Source organism: Triturus cristatus, chromosome 9, assembly GCF_964204655.1.
Source record: "Triturus cristatus chromosome 9, aTriCri1.1, whole genome shotgun sequence".
Taxonomy (NCBI): Eukaryota; Metazoa; Chordata; class Amphibia; order Caudata; family Salamandridae; genus Triturus; species Triturus cristatus.
In genome coordinates, this window is record NC_140592.1 from 684,489,689 (window position 1) to 684,510,206 (window position 20,518).

The 20,518-nt window shown below is 44.8% G+C and overlaps 1 protein-coding gene across 4 annotated transcripts in view; it reads left to right on the forward strand.

Moving 5' to 3' along the window:
- LOC146798496 (zinc finger FYVE domain-containing protein 1-like) overlaps positions 1–20,518 on the forward strand; it is a 116,555-nt gene that overhangs the window by 69,733 nt on the left and 26,304 nt on the right. For all 4 annotated transcript variants that reach the window (XM_085625767.1, XM_085625766.1, XM_085625768.1 and 1 more), the window contains exon 6: positions 16,483–16,580. In XM_085625767.1, coding sequence (XP_085481893.1) covers positions 16,483–16,580 — 98 coding nt within the window. The remainder of the gene's footprint in view (positions 1–16,482; positions 16,581–20,518) is intronic.

Below are 20,518 nucleotides of genomic sequence, written 5' to 3' on the forward strand. Positions count from 1 at the left end.
TAGGAGCAGTCCAGCCCGAACTGCCAAGCCATGTCTTCCCCGGACCGGAAACAAGCATTCTGGGACCAGTTTCTGGCTAATCAGCCGTCATCAGCCAGGCTAGCTTGAATCCAGTGGCAAAGTGAGCAAGGGACCCACCTCTGGGCATACCCTGCCAACTTAGGATGCTTGTTTCCAGTTCAGGGAGGACCTGGCCTGGCAGTTCGGGCTGGACTGTTCCCATGGGGCACAGGGTCAAGACTGATTTGCATATGGCTGGGTCCATACTGGAATGGCATGGTGAGCAAAAAAACGATGGATTTAGGCCCAGATCTCTGTACTGGGGTGCATGTATGACATCGTTCTGCATTCTGTCCATCAACAGTTCTTTTTGCATTTGTCACCCCGAGTGGGACGGGTATGCTCAGACGTGGGTCCCGTGCTCTCCATGCCACTGGAATCAAGCTATCCTGGCTGAAGAGGGGTGAAACCCCGAAACCGGTCCTAGGATGCTCGTTTCCAGTCCAGGGAGGACCTGGCTTGGCAGCTCGGGCTGGACTGTTCCCATGAGGCACAGGGTCAAGACTGATTTGCATATGGCTGGGTTCAAACTGGAACGGGGCATGGTGAGCAAAAAAACGATGTATTTAGGCCCAGATCTCTGTACTGGGGTGAATGTATGACATTGTTCTGCATTCTGTCCATCAACTGTTGTTTTTGCATTGGTTTAAATAGGGAACAGCATGATTTGTTACTCAATGATTTACTATTTGCCTTTGGAAGCCAGGCAGTCTTCAGATGCTGGTTTGAGGTTCTCACTGCATTGCATACAGAAATCAGGATTGCGCTCTTGCCCTAGCGTTTTCTAAACTATTTCATAGCTCATTTCCTTCCTGATTTTCCATGCTGGTTCAATTTAAATTCAGTTTTGTCCATTTATTGTCGTTCATTTTTGCACGGTTTTCCTGTTATTGTGTTATTTTATTGCTGTAAACCTTCAGCTGTGCTTCTTTTGGTGGTTGCAAGACTTCACCTGTTGTGTACAAAGTTATGGTGGCGATTGCCTTTTGGATGTTTGTACGTCACCCATAAGAGACCAGCGGACTTCGGTGGTTTAAGCAGTGGTGTGACTTTGTTGAATAATTGCCTTATTTTTGTTTGCATGCTCGCCTGAAACCTACGAATTTCCACTGCATCTTTAAGGGAAACTTTCCAGTTCACAGTTACTTGTAGTATGCCAATCTCAATTAGATTGTTGATTAATACTTTGTTTTTAGTTGAAGGATCTGTGTTTCAGAGTTCCCCATATATTGTTCTTTGATATATTGTGTTGAACATCGTCCTGTTCCTGGCGTAGGAATTCAGCTTAACATGCTTGGGTCTTGGAAGCTGAGCAACAACCTACTGTCAAACAGAGCCAGTGCATTTTCCAAGTTCAGATTTCCATCCAATCAGGTTCGGCAGAGTTCCTACCTCAGAAAGGAGGTTGGGCAAAGGGCTGGTACCTACCTGACACCAGGCAGTTAAATTCCTTCCCTAGGGTCTCCTCTTTCAGGAAAACCATGTTTATCCCCTATTAAGAGAATGAGAGGATGGAACCAGAGAGTGGAAGAAGTGGGGCCTGGGCTGCTTTATAATTTTTCTTTGGCCAGCAGCCGTCTTGCGTGTTACTTTCACAGTTCATAATAATAGTTGTCTGCAGTTATCCAAGGACTGATGTATCAACAATGATTGCAGCCACATTTCCGCTGTTACTCATTCCAGTGTTTGCTATAATTATTCCAATCTAGATAATGTTTCCGAACGTTCACACCCATTTTACATAAATAAACAAGAGTGACCTAAGGCTATTGAACTGAATTTACCATGGTCATGCCAGTAGACATTTGCTAGTCCAATACAGCCCCTAAACTAGACACAAACTTGCCACTACTAAGGACTTGGACAAAGCAGTCAGAGAGTTACCCACTCAAGGGTGCACTGTAGAAAGATCAGTTAAGAATCTTCTCTATCCTGGGATGCATCCAGTGTTTATCTACACACTGGGTCTACTCTACAGTTTTAATGAAATCCTGTGAAGAGAAACATTTTGGAGATATTTTGGGACAAAGATCAAACATCCGGTATGATCATCTGCACAGTGGGTTGGGGATTCACAGTTAGCAAATACAGCTCGATAGGAAAGAGATCTGTCTTGAATTTCTTTTAATAAGGGAGGAAGTAGGTCTAAAGAATGGAGACTGAAATTCTGCCTTCTCTCCTTTGTAGACGGATTCAGGGGTCCACCAGAGTGTGGCCCAATATGGAGTACAAGGATCTAGTAAGACTACAAAGTATGATTTTGTTTTTCAGGAACTGAGGTGAGAATTCCTTGACAATCTGATGGACCGTGCGAGGAACCTTAAAGTACATTCAGCAACTAACTAAAAACTATTGAAGGAAGCACAAAAGGGGATATTCACTGTCAAAGGTGCAGCATTTTTAAATTGTCAGTCATAGGTGTCATTTAGGCAGCACAGGTATTCTGTAAACTGCCATATTTATTTGTCTGTTTATTTGAAGCTTTATTTGGTAGCGGTGGGATTTCTATTTTAAGGTGGCTGGAATTTGACTCATTATTCGAATGCCCTCTGAAGCCCCGTCCCCCACCATACCACCCAAAACTACCGATACCATTAGCATCAGTTATTCCAGGGGTGAGGTTTACTGCTGCTTATAAGTACCATTACTTGACCGATCTGGATTAATGGGGACTCATAATGCAGCCCAGATTATTCCCTTTTGGGTAGTGCACACCGCTTAAAGTCTTGTAAAAAAATCCTCCTCTTATCAAGCATGGGCATGTTAAAGATTGATTGTGTGACATTGATGTCTAATGTAGGAGGTGAGACCCTTTTCGATGTTCATTTGACGCCTTTTCCATGCCTTTGTTTGAAGATTTGGTATTTAAGCATTTGTTGAACCACTTGTAGTTTGATTTGAGTGTCAGGTTTGGGGTCAGGACATAGCACTGTGTGGGGTCTTTTATAGGTTGGCTGATTGTTGAGGTAGGCAATCACTGAGCATAGATTCCGGATTGGTGTATTATGGGTGGGCAGCAATCACAAGCATTTTGTGCCTTTCCACAAGTACGCTTTGTGAACCTTAAAGACAACCTTGAACTTGATCCTTTCAACCACCGGGAGCCTTAAACAGCCTTTAGTGTTGGTTGATTGTAGTAGTTTTTGCTAAGGTTTGGGCACATTGTGGCTGCCTTGTTTTACAACCTTTGAAGTCGGTCAATGTATATGACTGCAGGGGACGCTCGTGCCTTTGTTGAATCAACTGCTGGGTAGTGGGACAGGACTTCAGGTCCCAGCCTCCTTCGCGGCAACTCCGACGCCCGCATCACGTGCCTGGAGGTGCTTTAAAGGCTCTGGAGGGCTCCCGTAGCACGTGACGCCCGCGCTTGCGTGCCTGGGCAGGCCTGTCGAAGCCTGTAAGAGACTGGAGGAGGCCGGGCTGGGCCAGGTCTCTTTGCTCATCTTTTAAGGATTCAGGCGGTCAGGTCTATATCTTCTCAGAATACGGCTCGGTGGATTGAAGCCCTCAAGGGCAGGAACAAGGTACTCGCATGACGTCTTTTTATGGTGATTGGTGACTGCGTCCCTCTTAGTTTTATTCTTAGTGTTCAGTGTTATCTTTAGTCCCCATGATTTAAACTCAAGAAGTGCCTCCTGTTCTTCCCATCTTTAAGCTGAAGTGTTTAAATCTGGTATTGCGGGTTTATTTAAGCCATAGCGTCTCCTGACCAGTTAGTTATGGGCAAATGGAAATTAGCTGTTGGGGAATAATGTTGTAGGGCCAGTTGGTACGATAGACTCCTTTCAAACCAGAGCGGCAAACATCATCACGAAGGAGATAGCCCTGACAGAGAAAAGGCTCTCCCTAGAGACTGAGAGATTAGCATTAGGCACTGTTGGGCACGGTCTAACTCAGGAGGAAATCAGGGTCTCAATAGGAGAAATGTGTTCCAATATACCCCCAGCCATATTGACGGAAGCCCTAAGGGGTGATCTGGACTCACTTACTGGTATCACCACAGCCACCCTAACAATAGATGATGATTTGGACTGCCCCCCAACCAAGAGAAAACAAACTGGCGGAAGCAGAGCCCTGAGAAAGTCTCCGCGGACAGAAACCATCCCACCACCAGCTGAACTAAAACTGGAACTGCTGCTGGATAGCCTCTGTGTAAGGCTAGAGACTATGACCAGCACCTAGCACCTGTAATTTCTAAGCTGGAAGGAATTGAGTTAAAATTTGATTTGCTTGCCTCCATACATAACAACTGTCTTTCAGGGCATGACATAGCAGTTGGTGGGGGGGGGCACTTGTCAGGCATCTAGAGGCTTGGCCCATGTCCCCCAGGTGAGCAGTACCCAAGTTCATCGGGCAATCAGTACTCAGGTGCCCCAGTGAGTGTGTCCCATCTTAGCAATATTTATACTGATCACACTCTGGGGGGGGGGGGGGGGGGGGGCGGTCACTGTATCTGAGGTGGCCCATCGGGAAGTACAGGCATCCCAGGCAGCCTATAGAGATGAGGCCCCACTATCTACACATGCCTCATCCCACCATAAATCAGTTATGACTGAAAACAAATGTACACTTGATATCCCTCCCCAATCAGCGCCTTTAGTAGCTGTGCTACTGGGGGTTCCTCGACTTACATCGGGAACCAAAGAAACTTCCTTGGACCTCATTCATAAGACCACTCACTGGTGCAATAATGTGATTAATGGCTCAAATATATCTCCTGACATCATCATGGCCAGAAGAGTGGGCTGGATTGGCCACGGGACTAGGAAAAGCATTGAGTGGGACTGCATAATCATTAACTTTAGGCATTCCGCACAAGCTAAAGCGCTAGTAGGTTGCCAATACAAGAATGGTACCAAATCTAAAATTAGAACAGTCTCCCTACAGTATTTTTATCCTTGTAAACATCCCCTAGTAAATCGTGACTGGCAGTTGCTGTTTAAACTGGTTAAGCCCCCTCAAGATAGAAACGTGAACACTATAATACCTTTAACAAATCTATACCTCCGCTAGCTAACCCCCAGGGCCTTGATGCAAATGACTGACTTGCGATGGTAGCAGGGACAACACAGGCTAAGAAGTTGCCACTTAAGGCCCTTATCGAGCCAACTGTAGCTGCTCCCTTATTCCAACTCCCCCTGGTTAATCTTCCAAATTCCATCCCTACTCCAATCATCCTTGACGATGTTTCAACTAAGGTATTGTCCTGGAACGTAGCTGGCCTTAGGTCAAAGAAGGGCGATATTTCTTGGGCACACTTTCTTGCCACACACCATATCATTGCCTTACAAGAAACGTGGGAGCCCAATGATTGTTTCTATCTGGATGGCTTTACTTCGTTCTGCAAACACAGAATCCCATCGAACATGGGTAGAGCAAGGTGGGTGTCTTTTTTTAATGTTTAGTCTTAAATTTTCGTACAGAGCCAAACTGATTAACTCTTGTTCACCCCACGTGTTAGCAGTCTAACTGTCAGGAAAGAACCTCCCCACTTTGCTAGTGGTAAATTTTTACAAGAACTCATGAGACCGAACATCTCTTGGCCCTAGAGGATTTATTGGAAAGTTATGGGGAAGGAAGACAAGCACATTATGACACGCTAATCTTAGGGGATTTTAAAACCCGCTAATACTGCCTTAATTGCTTCATAATGCTGGAGGAGGAAGATGGCTTGCAGGTGTCAAACTACTTTGAACACACACACCTTCAGACATCCTTTTAGAAGGCTTCCTCTCAGCCCATAATCTGCACTGCTTACAGCAATCAGATTAGTCTGCCCTGGTTCCTACCTATGCAGGCAATGGTAGCTCAAGCACAATTGACCACATTTTGCTATCTACTCTATTAATACCGGCTGTAAAGAACTTAAGCTTTACTTGGAACTGCCTTAGTGACCACAATCCTCAAATTTTGGTTCTCCTCCTCCCGGCTGCCCTTAAAGGGGGGGTTGCGAGTCAAATATCTACAGATGGATCCCCACCGAGACCAGAAGAACGGTCATTCAAGCACTCGTCAGCAGCAGGCTGGACTACGGCAACGCCCTCTACGCAGGAACCACGGCCACACTCCAGAAGAGACTCCAACGCATACAAAACGCCTCCGCTCGCCTCATCCTCTGACTCCCTCGCCACATCACCACCCACCTGAGAGATCTGCATTGGCTCCCGGTCAACAAGAGGATCACCTTCAAGCTCCGCACCCACGCTCACAAAGCACTCCACAACACCTGACCAACATACCTCAACGAACGACTGTCCTTCGACACCCTGACCGCCAGCTTCGCTCCGCTGATCTCGCTCTCGCCACCATCCCACGCATCCGCCGAACGACCACCGGCGGAAGATCATTCTCCTACCTCACCGCCAAGAAATGGAACACCCTCCCCATCCACCTGCGTCAGACCCAGGACCTGCTGACCTTCAGGAGATGTCTCGAGACCTGGCTGTTCGACCAGTAGCTGCTCCCCCCCTCCCCTCAGCGCCTTGAGACCTCACGGGTGAGTAGCGCGCTCTACAAATGTTTTGATTGTTTTGATTGATTGAAATATCTAATATAAACATCAGTACTAAAGACCATGCACGAAGATTGAAGTTGGAAAGGATTACCTCAGAGAGTTTTTAGAGAACTTGTACTCCACCTGTGCTTCGGAGTTCCAAGTACGTATGGACCCGGCACCACATGATAGAGCTATTTTAGATGCCTTTGACTCAATCACTAAGCAGCTTGCCTCTAACTTATTCATTAAAACTAGAGCGAGATGCCCAAAACTTAAAAGGTGGTTTGACAACACTTGTTCGGCTGTCCACAAGGATCTAATACAGGCCCTTAAGTAAAAACCGAGGGACTCAACTCTAACCAGGAGCTGTAGGAAGGTGTATAAATCTGCAGTTCAGGAGAGGAAAAAACATATAAAGGAGCAGGCCTGGGAGGAGCTCAGTCAAGCCAGTGTCTTGGCTAATAGCTCTAGATTTTGGTCTGTGGTCAACAGTCCTTTCTTCTCTGACACTGCAAATTCTAGCAGAGATTGTATAATACCTGCTGAGAAATGGGTCCAGCACTTTGGCTATATCTATAGTGATACCAATTTAGCAGAAGCCGTGGGACAAACAGTTCCCGGACTAGCAAGTTCCTCACTCCATTTTAGAACAGATGAGGTTTATAAAGCTATCACTTCAACATCTGGTGGAAAGGCCCCTGGCCCTGATGGGGTACCAGCGGGCCTTTACAAGGCCGACTCCAAAGTCTGGGCCAAGATTTTAACCCACGTTTTCAACGCAGCATGTTCCTGTGGTTTGCCCTCGTCATGGGCAAAGGCGGTCATTATCCCCATTTTTAGAAAGGGCGCCCGGGATGACCCGGCATGCTATAGACCAATTTCGCTCCTAGATTCCACAGCACAAATCATGGGGAAAGTAGTACTGGATCGCCTAACAGCCTGGCTTGATCATGCTAACATCATTTCCGATCTCCAATATGGATTCAGGCAGGGGAAAAGGACACTAGACCAATGCCTGAATCTCCACTTGGTGATCGGGAAGTACACTGTTGCCGGCAGAGGTGCATTCTGGTCCCCCTGCTGTTTACGCTATACATTAATAAAGTAGGCGATTCTTTAATATCCTGTTGCAGAGATATACCCAGGACCTGCACCAAAATGATCCCTGCATTCCTGTACACTGATGATGCAGTTTTATTGTCTAGAACCGCAAGGGGCCTGTCAACAACTTTTACATTGTTTTATAGATTTTATGGATTCATTAGACTTAATTAAAAATCCTAAGAAGTCACATGCTATGACCATAGGTTCCGGAAAGGCGGCCAAGGCCAAATTTTATTGTAATGGGGCTGAGCTAACCAAAGAATCCATGTTCCCATACCTAGGGGCACTTTTTGATGACCAAGGCGCTTGGTGCGCGCAATGCACACTCAAAAAGAACGTTCTAGCCAGAGCTGCAGGGGCTACCCTGGACTTTGCAAAGACACTAGAGTCAAAACCCCTTACCGCGCTATTGAAGGTTTATAATGCAAAATGTATCCCTATGGCCACGTATAGATGTGATATCTGGGGCTACAAGGACGCGAAAGAAATCCAAGGGGCCGAGAATAATTTTATGCGTAAACTCCTTGCGGTCCCTGTTGCGATTGCGGTCGCCCCATTGTTACGTTGGCTGAGAATCTGGGCTCAACCGACCCCCAAATTTAAACCAACTAATAATCTCGGGTTGCAATGCACTGGCGGGGGCCTTACATATTACCTGGCTGAAATACATAAAGGAACCGACAAGATTTCTTGTCTAAACAGAATAGGGTTCTTACGGCACACCTTTACATATATTGTTGATATATGGACAGTAAAGATCAAGTAGATGGAAGCATAGAGTCCAAACAAAAACTTTCTCAAGTAAAGATAATCGAACATGTCATCTCAGAGTTCCATAATTTCTGACTTCAACGGCACAACCATAATAAGTTGTAACCGAACTGTAGTAGTTTAACCGCCGATCCGCGTGTTTCCGCACCAGTAAACTTGAGAAAGTTTTTGTGAGGTGTACCATCACCCATTCTTGGGTATTCTTTGTAAACCTCACTCTGTTTTTATGAACATTGGCTACTGCCAATTCATGACGTGCAGATTCCTACAAAATTGCCTTGAAAAAGTCTTAGGACAAGACAAAACACATGTTGGTTATTGTGTGCTGGGAATATTTTATCAAAATAAAGAAATACTTTCGTCAACAAGAATAAAGGAATGCAGAATTGCATGAGATATGACCGTCTCGGATCAGTGCTTTGGATCTATGTTTTAGTGTCTTGTTCATTGTTAAAAAAAATTATTTGGACTCTATGCTTCCATCTACTAGATCTTTACTGTCCATAGATCAACAATATATGTAAAGGTGTGCCGTAAGAACCCTATTCTGTTTAGACAAGTGATTGCACAAAATCTTTTTTGTGCTAATAGAGCCTTTTGGTGGTAGGCTCTTTTAGGGTAGATTGAGCACCCAATGGTATGAATTATAGACGCTTAAATGAATGAATAATTTAACTCTATATTGAATGTGCGGATATTTCCCTTTTGGGAACACTACCACCTCTCTAGACAAGATGTTTTGGTTGTCCCGAGTTGTTCTTGACCCCCAGGCCTCTGGGCAAGACCGCCATTAGAGATTTTAAACAGCAGTTCATCGAGAGGCGGCAATGCATTAGGGAGCAGATCGAACTAGTCAAACCTTCAGTGTGAAGGTTTGCTACACTGAGCCTGGGTCCGTAGAGGCAACCATATCGATCTTATGTCAACAAACGATATCATCGTTTTGTTTTGATGAGATTCCGTCTGAACATGGTTCCCTGGTTACTGGCTTTCCCCAAAGGTTTTTCGAAATTAGAATCACTAAAACCCTGCCCATGTGACAATTTCTCTGAGCAGGATACCCTCCACCTAATGTTCTTCTGCGCCTTTACGATCCCTTGCGCAGGAAGCACATTCTTCTCCTACTCGGAGATTGTCAATTTGTCCAAGTGAGGCCGGGCTTGCTTTATCTACAAATGCTAGCCTCACCCATGGTTTGTTTTGGGGTGGCAAGTTTTTCAATTGGGGCCATCAAACACAGGACTAAGCTGCCGCTGCAGTAGCTATCCTGTGTTATCTCTTAGTGTACATATGTCCTCCTAAACTATGCAATGTACTTTTAATGAGATCGTATTTATGGTCTTGGCTCACCGTTGTAGCACTGCTGCACTTCACGTGATATATTCTTTGTAGGGTTTTAACGTGACCACTGTAATAGCAACGCTGGATACTTTTTATTATATAATGTATTTTGATGAAATGTGTATTTTTATAAAATTGTTTGCTTTTATGGCTCTTGGCTGCCGAATAAAGTACTTTTGACTTGACTTGATTGCAGTAGTCCAGACATTCTATGACCTGGGTCCTTGTGTGAGCTCCACCCACTGGTTGATTGTGAGTAGTGGGAAAAATGTTCTGGGGGAAGGAGAGCTACAGGTTGACACTCTTAATCACTACCATGAGTAGGAGGTTGGAAGAGAGCTCTCAAACAAAGAGAATCACTAGTTTCTATTATTTCAGAGTGATCTACGACCTGATGGTCAAACGAAGGGCAGTGTGAATCGTTTTTTGACTTCATTTAAGTACTGGAAGTTTTTTTTACAACTTGTGAACACAGAGCTCAGACATGAAGAAACGTTGGCTTGGTTTTCTGCTCTTTTTCATCTAGAAGTTGATTTGGGTGTCATCGGCAAACATTTGGATGTTCAACTGGGATTTGGATGTTCAACTGGGATTATTTTCAGAATCGTACTGCGTGCATTTAGATGTTTAAGACTAAGCAATAATTGAGTGATCCATGGGGTACGCCCATAACCACGATCTTGGGGATAACTTCTGAGCCCATCCATTATTGTTTTGCTGTGTCTGGAAAGAAGCAGTTGGATCAAAGCAATAGACGATTCAGACCTCCATGCCATATTTGCAAGCCTTTTCTGAAAAATTCTGTAGTCCACCATGTTTTAAGTTGCAAAGTGGTTAAAAGGTATTAGGGTTATGTTATATCCTGGCTTTGTATTTATGCATGTGATCTCCCACTCAGCCAGTGGAATGTTCAGTTTATGAGGTATCACAGAATGTTGGGAGCCAGTGAGTCAGTTGGGAAGGGCTGAGCAAGAGACAAGCTGCTCCTGGTGGGGTTTACCATGGACTTACCATTGTTTCTGTACTAGTCCTGTCTACTGGTTATGGATTGATCAGGATTACCTGGAACTAACTACCAATAAACATCCTAAGATCCTCCAAACGTCTGGACTCAGTCATTACAATTTTTGGCGACGATTTTCTTAAAGAACCCACTGCTTCTACCTTGTCAAGCTTCATCAACCACTTCAACAGATTTCAACAGCATCTCAATCTGGCACCTGTCTCAACTCATTCGTGACCCCACCAGTGACCCTCCATCGGTCGCCCTCAACACAACGTGCCAGTTCAAGATTGTAAACAGCTCCAGCTCTGTTCTTCTAACGCATGCAGCACCTCAAAAAGCTAATCTGTTTCAACTGCAGCCCAAGCGTGTTCTTTCTTTGTCTGCTGTGTCTCTACAAGCAAGGTAATCAACTACTGCCACAATCAAGTTTCCTTGCCTATGTTTGTTTCTACAGAGCATCAACAAGCAAGGTAATTTCTGACTGCCTGAGTTTGTGTTTCCTGCGCAGCGTGAGGTGTTTTCAGCAAACCTTGTCAGGTTACTGGCTTTAATCTACAGTGCTTAAAACGATTTTTAGTTTTCAACCCTCTACGTTTCTACATTGCTGCGCACTCTGTACACTGCGCACATCAAGCCTTTCATCACGCAAGCATCACATCAACGGCACATTCATGAATGAAAATGTTCACATTTCTTCTAGGTGCACTTTAAGTTCGGCGCTAATTACTAAAGTGTGAGACATGTTCTTTCACTGGTTGTTCAGCAACGCAGCAATTTTCAACTGCCAGGTACATTTTTAAAACTGAAGCACGAGCCTCTATCAGCGCGCTCTCTATTACCTGTTTCATTCTGTTGTCCTGCGATGTCCGTCATGGTTCTCCTGTGACACATGCTCTTTCTCTGTTGGAGATATCTTGAGGAGCACTAGCGTACCGTGAGCCATCCGGCGCAGCGTCGCTCGTGCGTGCCGCCATCTTTTGTTTGGCAGAGTTTCACCACACAAGTTTACGGCACATTTGAAGCGGAAGTGTGCGCAAACACCACCGGAGTCAGTCTCTTTTTGCCAACCACGTTTAAAAAAAACCATATCATCGTATTTTGTAGATCTACTTGCAGCGTGAAGACTAATGAGATCGTTGTACTTAAGCAAAATGAGCAAGATGGTGTTTGTTCACCGGTGGTGAGTGAAAGTTGCTATATTATCTTCACGTTCCTCGTCCACATCAGGATTTTAAGAAGCTCCCAGATGAAGACATTTTGTATTTTTTTTGTTGTGGTGGCATTTCTATCTTGTGTGCAGCAGGTATTTTTAAAATGGTGTAGTCTTGTTTTGATGCATTTCTTCCCTGCTCTGTGCTATGCGGTTATCTAATGAATATTTTCCACGATGAACATTTTACAGTTACAGTGTTTCAGCTTAACACAATTTGTTTGCCTTAATTTGGGGATGTTTGTATTTACATACAGGGCTTAGATGCATTTTACATTGTCCCTACACAGTGTGTCTATGGGGTGGTCCACATTTTATGCACAACTCTAGTCTGTTTTTCCTTCGGGGGGGGGGTGTGCTATGCTAGGGTGTCAGTGTCTTTTGCATTTATGTTTTTTGGGGGGGTTTCAGTCCAACCTCTATGCTACACAACTTGTTGCCTCTACGCGAGGTGTGTCATGGGTTACTGTCCCATCTCTACCGTGCAGATTATTTGCCCCAACTTTTACAGTGCACATGTTACCCTACACAGGGTGTCTACGTTTTTTTTATTATTCACGCAGTGCGCAATCTGTTCCTCATCACGAGGTATCTCGCAAGGATTTTAAGTCCCGTCATTACAGTGCACATGGGTTCTCAGTCCCATTTTCACTAGTGCACAACACTGACCTCTACATGAGGTGTCTTATATGGGTCTCAGTCCCATCTGTACGGTGCACAACGTTTTTGCCTCTTCACGAGGTGTTTTTAAATGGGTTACATTCCCGTTTAGTGCACAACACTCGAGGTGAGCAGTGTGGGTTACAGTCCTATCACTGCTGTGTACGACATTTAACCCCTACATGAGGTATGTCGTTTTTCTCAACAGTGCACTACATTAATTGTTTTACCCGATATTGGGGGTTGTATTAGAATTTTGTTTCTCTTCAACAGTGCACAATATTTTTATGTGGTGTGTTTATTGGGTTTTATGCTCATCTGTTTAGTGCACAGTCTGCACCTGTTCACCACCTGTTTATTTTGTTATGTTACCTTCACAGGGTATCTGGTCTGAATACCATCTGTTGTTTTTCTCAAATTTAATGTGCTTTGTTTACAAATTTTCAATTGGTATTCAACATCATCATTCTTGTTTTTGAAATTGTTATTTAATGGGAAGTGTGAGTGATTAATTTGTTTATCTTCTCACTATTTCCTGTTATACTCCAGTTTTCCTTGTGATATCTTTTACTGATGTCATTTGTGGATTCTGGATTCTTTCGTTCTGTGTTTTTCTCTGCTTTTCTATGTTTGTGTTCTTCTTTCGTTCACTGGAGGTTTTCTTCTCCTTCTATCTGTTAGCGTCTGATTTCGATTGTCTCTTTTTATACATGCCTGGCCAGCCAGTATATCTTGGGGTAGTCATTGATGTTTTCTCTTTTTGTTTCTGTGATTGTCCTAGAAGGGAGGATGGTCTTCTCACTTTTGTCATTTTCAGTTATGTTTTGCATCTTCTTGTGGTTTTTCTGTTTTTTCATTGGTGTACTGTGTTTCCGACTTACTCTTTGTCTTTCTTCTTTTCTTTTTCTTTTCTCTTGAAGCAATATATTTGTTTTATATGGAAGAAAAGGGGATATGTTATATCCTGGCTTTGTATTTATGCATGTGATCTCCCACTCAGCCAGTGGAATGTTCAGTTTATGAGGTATCACAGAATGTTGGGAGCCAGTGAGTCAGTTGGGAAGGGCTGAGCAAGAGACAAGCTGCTCCTGGTGGGGTTTACCATGGACTTACCATTGTTTCTGTACTAGTCCTGTCTACTGGTTATGGATTGATCAGGATTACCTGGAACTAACTACCAATAAACATCCTAAGATCCTCCAAACGTCTGGACTCAGTCATTACAATTTGTTTCTGTATTTTTGTCCATAGAGAGGAGGAGCACTTCTCTAGTGTTGCCTCATGTCTTTCCTTTCCATAATTTGGGTATGCTACGTTAGAGGTTGATTGGCCATTTGCCTGGATCTTTGGGCCAGTGGTTGTTTTCTCTTGGATTGTGGTACTTGCGACATGTTACAGAGGACCGGTCCTACTCCTTTCAACAGCGACCCGTTTATCATGTATGTGACAGCCACAAGAGTGAGGGACAAAATTATTTAATACATATGGCAGGGTATTGTTCGACGGATAGAGTGGATGTTTTTCTCTTCTGGACTAGTATCAACACCTCCCTAGGAAGGACCTGAATCTAGTGGAAGTAGATTGAAGCATTGGGTGGCATGATGGATCAGGCGTGTTATAGAAGGAGATGTAGATTTTGACCCTTTTTAATTGAAAACCTCCAGTCTTTCTAGCAGAGTTGTTATGGTGAATAGGCATTGTTCTTTAAGGCGTTTGTATGCAATAGCGTTTGGCAAATTTTAAAGATCTGCCCTGTTTGGTTCGAGGCCTCTAAAATGTGTTCCGCTAAGTTGACCCTTTTGATGGGATTCTAGTTGCCTTACCGGTGTCTTCAATAATAGAATTGTTCTCTGTAATCATTGACTTGCTTCACTTGCGTCTCCAAAACCAGCTAGTTCCTTTAAACTCTCCTAGTTCCCCTTTGAACCGTTTTGATGTTGAGCTTTGGTTTTCTTGATTCAGGTTGAGCCAACATTTAGAGAGCAATAGATATGTTCCCATACAGGGAGTCATAAAAGTGCTTTGTTGTCTGCTGAATTCTAAATGTTGGACTTACATCATTTTCCACTTTCGTAAACTCTTCTATGCTGACTTTTCTGTAATGCGTAGGATCAGTGGTAGTTCATTTATTCTCCAGGGAATGGGGCTGTGTTTCAGGTAGAAGAGGAGCATGGAGATACCAGATCTGTGATTGGAATGAGGTTTGTGTGAGAACACTAGCTCTAGCATAGCTCCATCACTACCTTTTTGAGCTCCAGAGCCTCCATGTTCCCAAAGGTGGTCTGTTGGTGGATTACAGGCCACTCTGACACATCATTGCTTAAAACCAGCCTTGAACTAACCATATCCCTAGTAACTGATCTGGGGCCTACTGGTGTCCAGATTGAGAGAATCCAGAAGTGGGTTTTTAAGTGAAAGAAGCAGGTTCAGACAGACACATTGACATTTTTGGCCAAAGTGAGAGCAGTATCCAAATTTAATTCTGGGTTCCGATTTGCCTTTACCTTAAAAGGGCAAGTCCCCCGCGCCCACTGGCCAGGAAGATGAAGCGCAGATGTCCTCCATGCCATCAGTGTCCCTAACCTCTGCGACCAGCATAAGACTAGGGCGACTTCCACCAGTAGAGATGGGACATGGTTAACTTCTCTAAAACAAGGGGAGGAACAGCAGAAGCCAAAGCTTTGAACAACTGTACAGATAAGTGCCGTGCAGAGAACTACAAATATAATTAGACATTAGCGAAAATAGTTACTTCAGTGAGACAGGAGAGAACTTGGAAAAAAAAACACTGAGTGTGTTTTTAATGGCAGTCCTTGGGACGAAGATGTGAAAAGGTTACAGATTTAAGAGCCTTTGTCTCATAGAAGGTCGAAACTGACTGCATGGCTGCACATGGGGTACTAAAGGCATCAGAATAAGGCAGCTCAAAAAGACCATTGATGATTACATGAGTGCTGAGATTGCGGTGTTTCAAGCTCCTGGCTGCCCCCAAAAGCACAGGAAAATATGGTTAAGGTGGGTGGAATATCAGGGCATAGAGTTATCCCCCCCCCCTTCCACCTCTAGACCCCTGACAGGATACGCTCCCCTAATATTTTCGGTCATGGAGCAACCCGGACTACCATTTGAAATCTTCGGAATGTGTATCCAATTGGACAATTATAGATTTGTGGGATTTGGGACTCACTGCGCAATGTTTTTGTTATTGTACCTGCAGGTTTTACAGGATTTACAATTTTATGTTTATATAGCCATATATTGTGTTCAAACTGTATCTTTCGGGCCACGTCCTGGTATGCATCATGCAAACTTAATAAAATATATTGTTTAAAAAAAGAATAAGGCAGCTCTCATGAATTATTCAATCTTTTGTCTGTTTTCAGCATTGAGACTTCCATTCCCATTAAAGGTATAGGGATATATAAAAATAGGCCTGAGGGCAGATAAGGAGTAGTAGCTGGTGTTCGGTGGGCTCTTGGAAGGTGCTCTTCGGTGGAGTTAAGTTGTCCCAGACACGACAGTAGTGTTGCGTAAATACATACTAGCACATGTAGTGTTGCATTTTGAAACCGCACTAAGAATCACAGCCTTGATTCTAGCCAGAATACATACAGCCATATGTTGAAAGGCTGGTGATGGGGTGAGTTCTTCAAGAGACATTTGGAAAGAGAACAGCAGTGTACTTTTAAACATACATCGTTTTTTTCTTTCAGTTCGAGCAAAAACTCTTCCTCTTTACATGACTAGAAAAAAGATGCCATGTAATAGTAACCATTTTTGGACCGGCTATTCCTTGTAATCCTCTGTCTGCTTTTTCTCTTTTTCTTCTCAAAGAAATGCTATGAAGGAGGGCGCGAGGTGATAGTGATTCCGAAAACGGTGGCTTCCAACGACAATCCCTGGCTCGGACTTGCGAAGTTTGCGTGGTCTGGGTGAGTATGCCCTTGGGTGGATGTATCCTCCACACTGTGTATAGGCGGCATGAGGACAGGGCCACTAAATGCTATTTCCTGGAGTTGCCAGGACCGGTATAACATAAGTCCTCATCTCCCTGGGGTCCCTGGCTCACTGTAGACCAGCTGCATCTTCAGAGCCCCCCTGTATAGTGATGCATTAACTTTATAAGGAGGTGGCTGCTGCCTTGGGTGTACATCACATCACTTTTAGGAGAAATCACTCAAGCTATTACTTGCCTTCTGAGGGTTACCTCTGGGTGGAGACCATCTCTCCAGACCATGCCACTTGAGGAGCAACAGAGAATGTAGGCAGAACTAACTGCCCAGGCCTCATCAGCTGACACTACTTATCTCATGAAAGATAACCAGAGTCAAGAATCCTAGCTCCTGGCTGTAGGCGGACACTACATGTCTCATACCTCACCAGTCAGCAATCCGAGTCCTTACCTGTGGCAGAGGAGCGCGCCACTTAAGGGAGATACCAATCTAACTTGTCCCAGGGTGACGTGTTAACGGTTTGATTACCTCGGGATACAAATATCTTCTGGTAATTAATTCGTAATAACAGAACACATTGGTAGGCAAAATAGAGAATTCACAGTGATCGAAGGAATAGTAAATACACACGGACTAGGTAGAGAAGATGTGGAGCACATTAAACAGGGTTAAGGAAAGTGTGGGCGTGGGGGTCTTAAATAAAAAAACAACGTGGAGATGGAGTAACACTGCCATCTACAGGCTAAATTGAAAATAGTCATCCGCTCAAAGCGATTGAATTCGACTGTCTATGGAAAGCACTGGGTTGGCCTGCCCACGCACGGAGGGCGCATAATATCGGCTCTCCTCACAGTCTGCAGTCCTCGGTTCTCACGCAGCCGATATTTCACAGTGAACATAAGACGATCCGGATACTCCTGCAGAGAGTGGGTCTATAGCGCCTTTGTAGCGGATGTACACGAGGGAAGGAGATGTGCAGCCTCCACAAGATCTCCTTGGCGGTTGTACGACTTTACAGCGCATTCCGTTGTAACGCATGCCTTTACCACGCATACGTTACAACGCGAATGCCAACACTACGCATATCCTTTACCACGATAATGCCTTTTACACGCATACTTTTACAACGATTTTCGTTGTTAAAATATGCATGTTAATGGCATTTTCATGTTAAAGGATATCACCCTAAAAATGTACCCTTTAAATTTACTCTTGCGCGACACCACCCCCTCATTACCCCTTACCTCTTCTCTCCTTCATCTTCCGAGGTGACGTTGCACGTCGTTAAGAGGAAGCGGAGGTGTCCTTCCGTTTCCTCTAACGACGCCGATTGCCTCCACATCTTTTTGTTCAAACGACAGAAACAGGTGCTTTTTAAAAAAAAATATTTTGGGGGGGTGCCCACCCAAGCCCTCTTTATTAATCCCACGCTTTTTGGGGGGGAAGCCTCCCCTTTTTTTTCCTTTTAACTTTAGCACACATGCCTTTACTACATATATCGTAGTAAAGGCTATTCGTTGTAACCACGCATGCGTTGTAATGCATGCGTGGTTATGGTTATGCGTAGAAACGGCCGCGTTGTAGTCGCCGTTTCCCTTCCTTGGTGGCCTCAGCAGCTCTTGTTTTACTTTTTTTGTTATTTGGGTAGGGAGTGTCAGTGGGGCAGTACCCGACACGAAGCGACGTCCCCAACTCCATTCGAAGTCTAATCCTGGGCTGAACTTGTCAGGCAATAGAGGGCTCAAGGCCCTGCCCATTCCTCTATTTCGTCTCACCTGGTGAGAACTTTTTCCAAACTTGTCCGGACTGATAGGGACTTGTATTTAATTATCATGTGATTAATCTCGCAAGATTAATCCCAGAGTAAATACTGGGCCCAAGATTCACACACGGGAACCCTTCCCAGCAGGGTATGTTCCACCCCTTCTGGAAGATAACAAATTCAGTATTATCTTTACAAGGATGCAACATCAGTATCTTACCTACACGTGCAGGCTTTCAGTTTCCCCCCGATATGGCCCACTTCGTTGTTTTCAGGTCTGGCTTTTGACAGCACAGCTGTCAACTTTATCTATTGCTTATAATTTACATATAGTATATAATATACATAGAATAGGCTTTAACCATTGACTTTCTACATCCTCCCTTTCTCTCATTGGTTTTAGAATCTGTCCTTTACTTCTTGGTTGAGCTCACTGGAGTAGTCCTGTCTCATTTAATGATGTTTGGTGCTTTCTTCTAAGTTCTACCTCCACTTGAGTGCTTTGATTCAGTACAAGAACTACATTAAAGGCCAACTCCCCCCGACTCTTTTGTAGTCCATACTGCCCGCAAAAGGGCAAATGGACGGGGCGCTTGATGTTTGGTGCTTTCTTCTAAGTTCTACCTCCACTTGAGTGCTTCGATTCAGTACTAGAACTACATTAAAGGTCAACTCCCCCCGACTCTTTTGTAGTCCATACTGCCCGTAAAAGGGCAAATGGACGGGGCGCCGCACTGCCGGCGGATAAGGAAAGTAAAGAGGTTGATGCTGCTTGCAAACGAGTCACTGTGCAATTTGCCAATCACTGGCACATTGCTAATTCAGTTGGAATACTTTCAGGGTTTGACGGGGCTTACTGGGATGAAATGGAGGCGCTCCTCCAACACCTTCAGATGAGTATCGCAAAAGGGGCCAAGGATTATTCTCTGAAGGAAAACCATTATCCACTACCACCAGACCCGGTGCCCTAGATGCTGCTTACACTGCAGCTCGCTGCGTTAATTCCAGTATCCCCCTCCGTAGGCACGCCTGCCTCCTTGTCTCTGGCTTCAAGCCAGATGTTCAACAGCATCTCCTCAACCTGCCCTTCGACGAGGAGCACCTCTTCGGGCCGCAGGTTGGTCAGATGCTGGAGAAGATCAAGGACACGGAGATCGCCATGGCCATGTGCGCACTCCAAACACTCTCCCCTCGTGGGTCCTTTTGGTGGCCCTCCTGCTGAGGGGGCTCCAAAGTCACTTTCTCAGATGCTTCCACTTATTTCCAATGTCAGGAGCCTCAGCATCCCTCCAGAAGAGGTTATTTTCGTGACTCCTACAGAAGCAACAACTTCAAATGCAGAGGTAAAGCTGGTTCCCTCAAGGAAGAGGCCCTCACCAAGCAGTGACTTGCCCCTCCTTCCTCTCGATTACACGACACCTGTCGGTGGTCGACTCCAAGCGTTCCCCCCCCCCCATATTTCAGCAGATCACCTCAGACCAGTGGGTGCTAGACATCATATGCCGTTGTTATTGTTTGGAGCTCACTGGCACACCTCCCAACATTCCACACTGCAGACATATCCTCTCCCTACAACACCAACGGAGATAGACGTTCTCCCATTCAAGGGTGCCATAGAGTTGGTGCCATCACACCTTAAAGGCACAAGGGTATACTCCCTCTAGCTTCTCATTCTCAAGAAGGACGGGTCCCTCAGGCCTATCCTATACCTCAGGCCCCTCAACAAACACATTTGCACATGGTCACCCTACAGGATGCCATACCTCTACTCAAACAAGGTGACTTGATAACTGACCTCAATGCCTACTTTCACATCTCAATTCACCGGCCCTACCTCCGGTTTGTGGTAAGTGGCAAACATCAGTTAAAGGTGTTGCTGTTCCGGGTCAGCACCTCCCCCAGAGTGCTTAAAAAATGTTAAACAGTGGTGGATAATTGCCTGCAGCACCTGGCCATCCACGTGTTCCCCTACCTGGTAATTGGCTTATCAAGAGCGCAACTCACCAGCAGTCCCTCGCACATTCGCAAGCCAACATGAATCTCTTACACAATCTTGGGTTCACCCTCAATGCCACCAAGTCCCACCTTCGGCCCCACTAAATTCTGCCCTATCTAATACCAGTCCTCAGCTCTGTGGTAGGCATGACCTATCCCA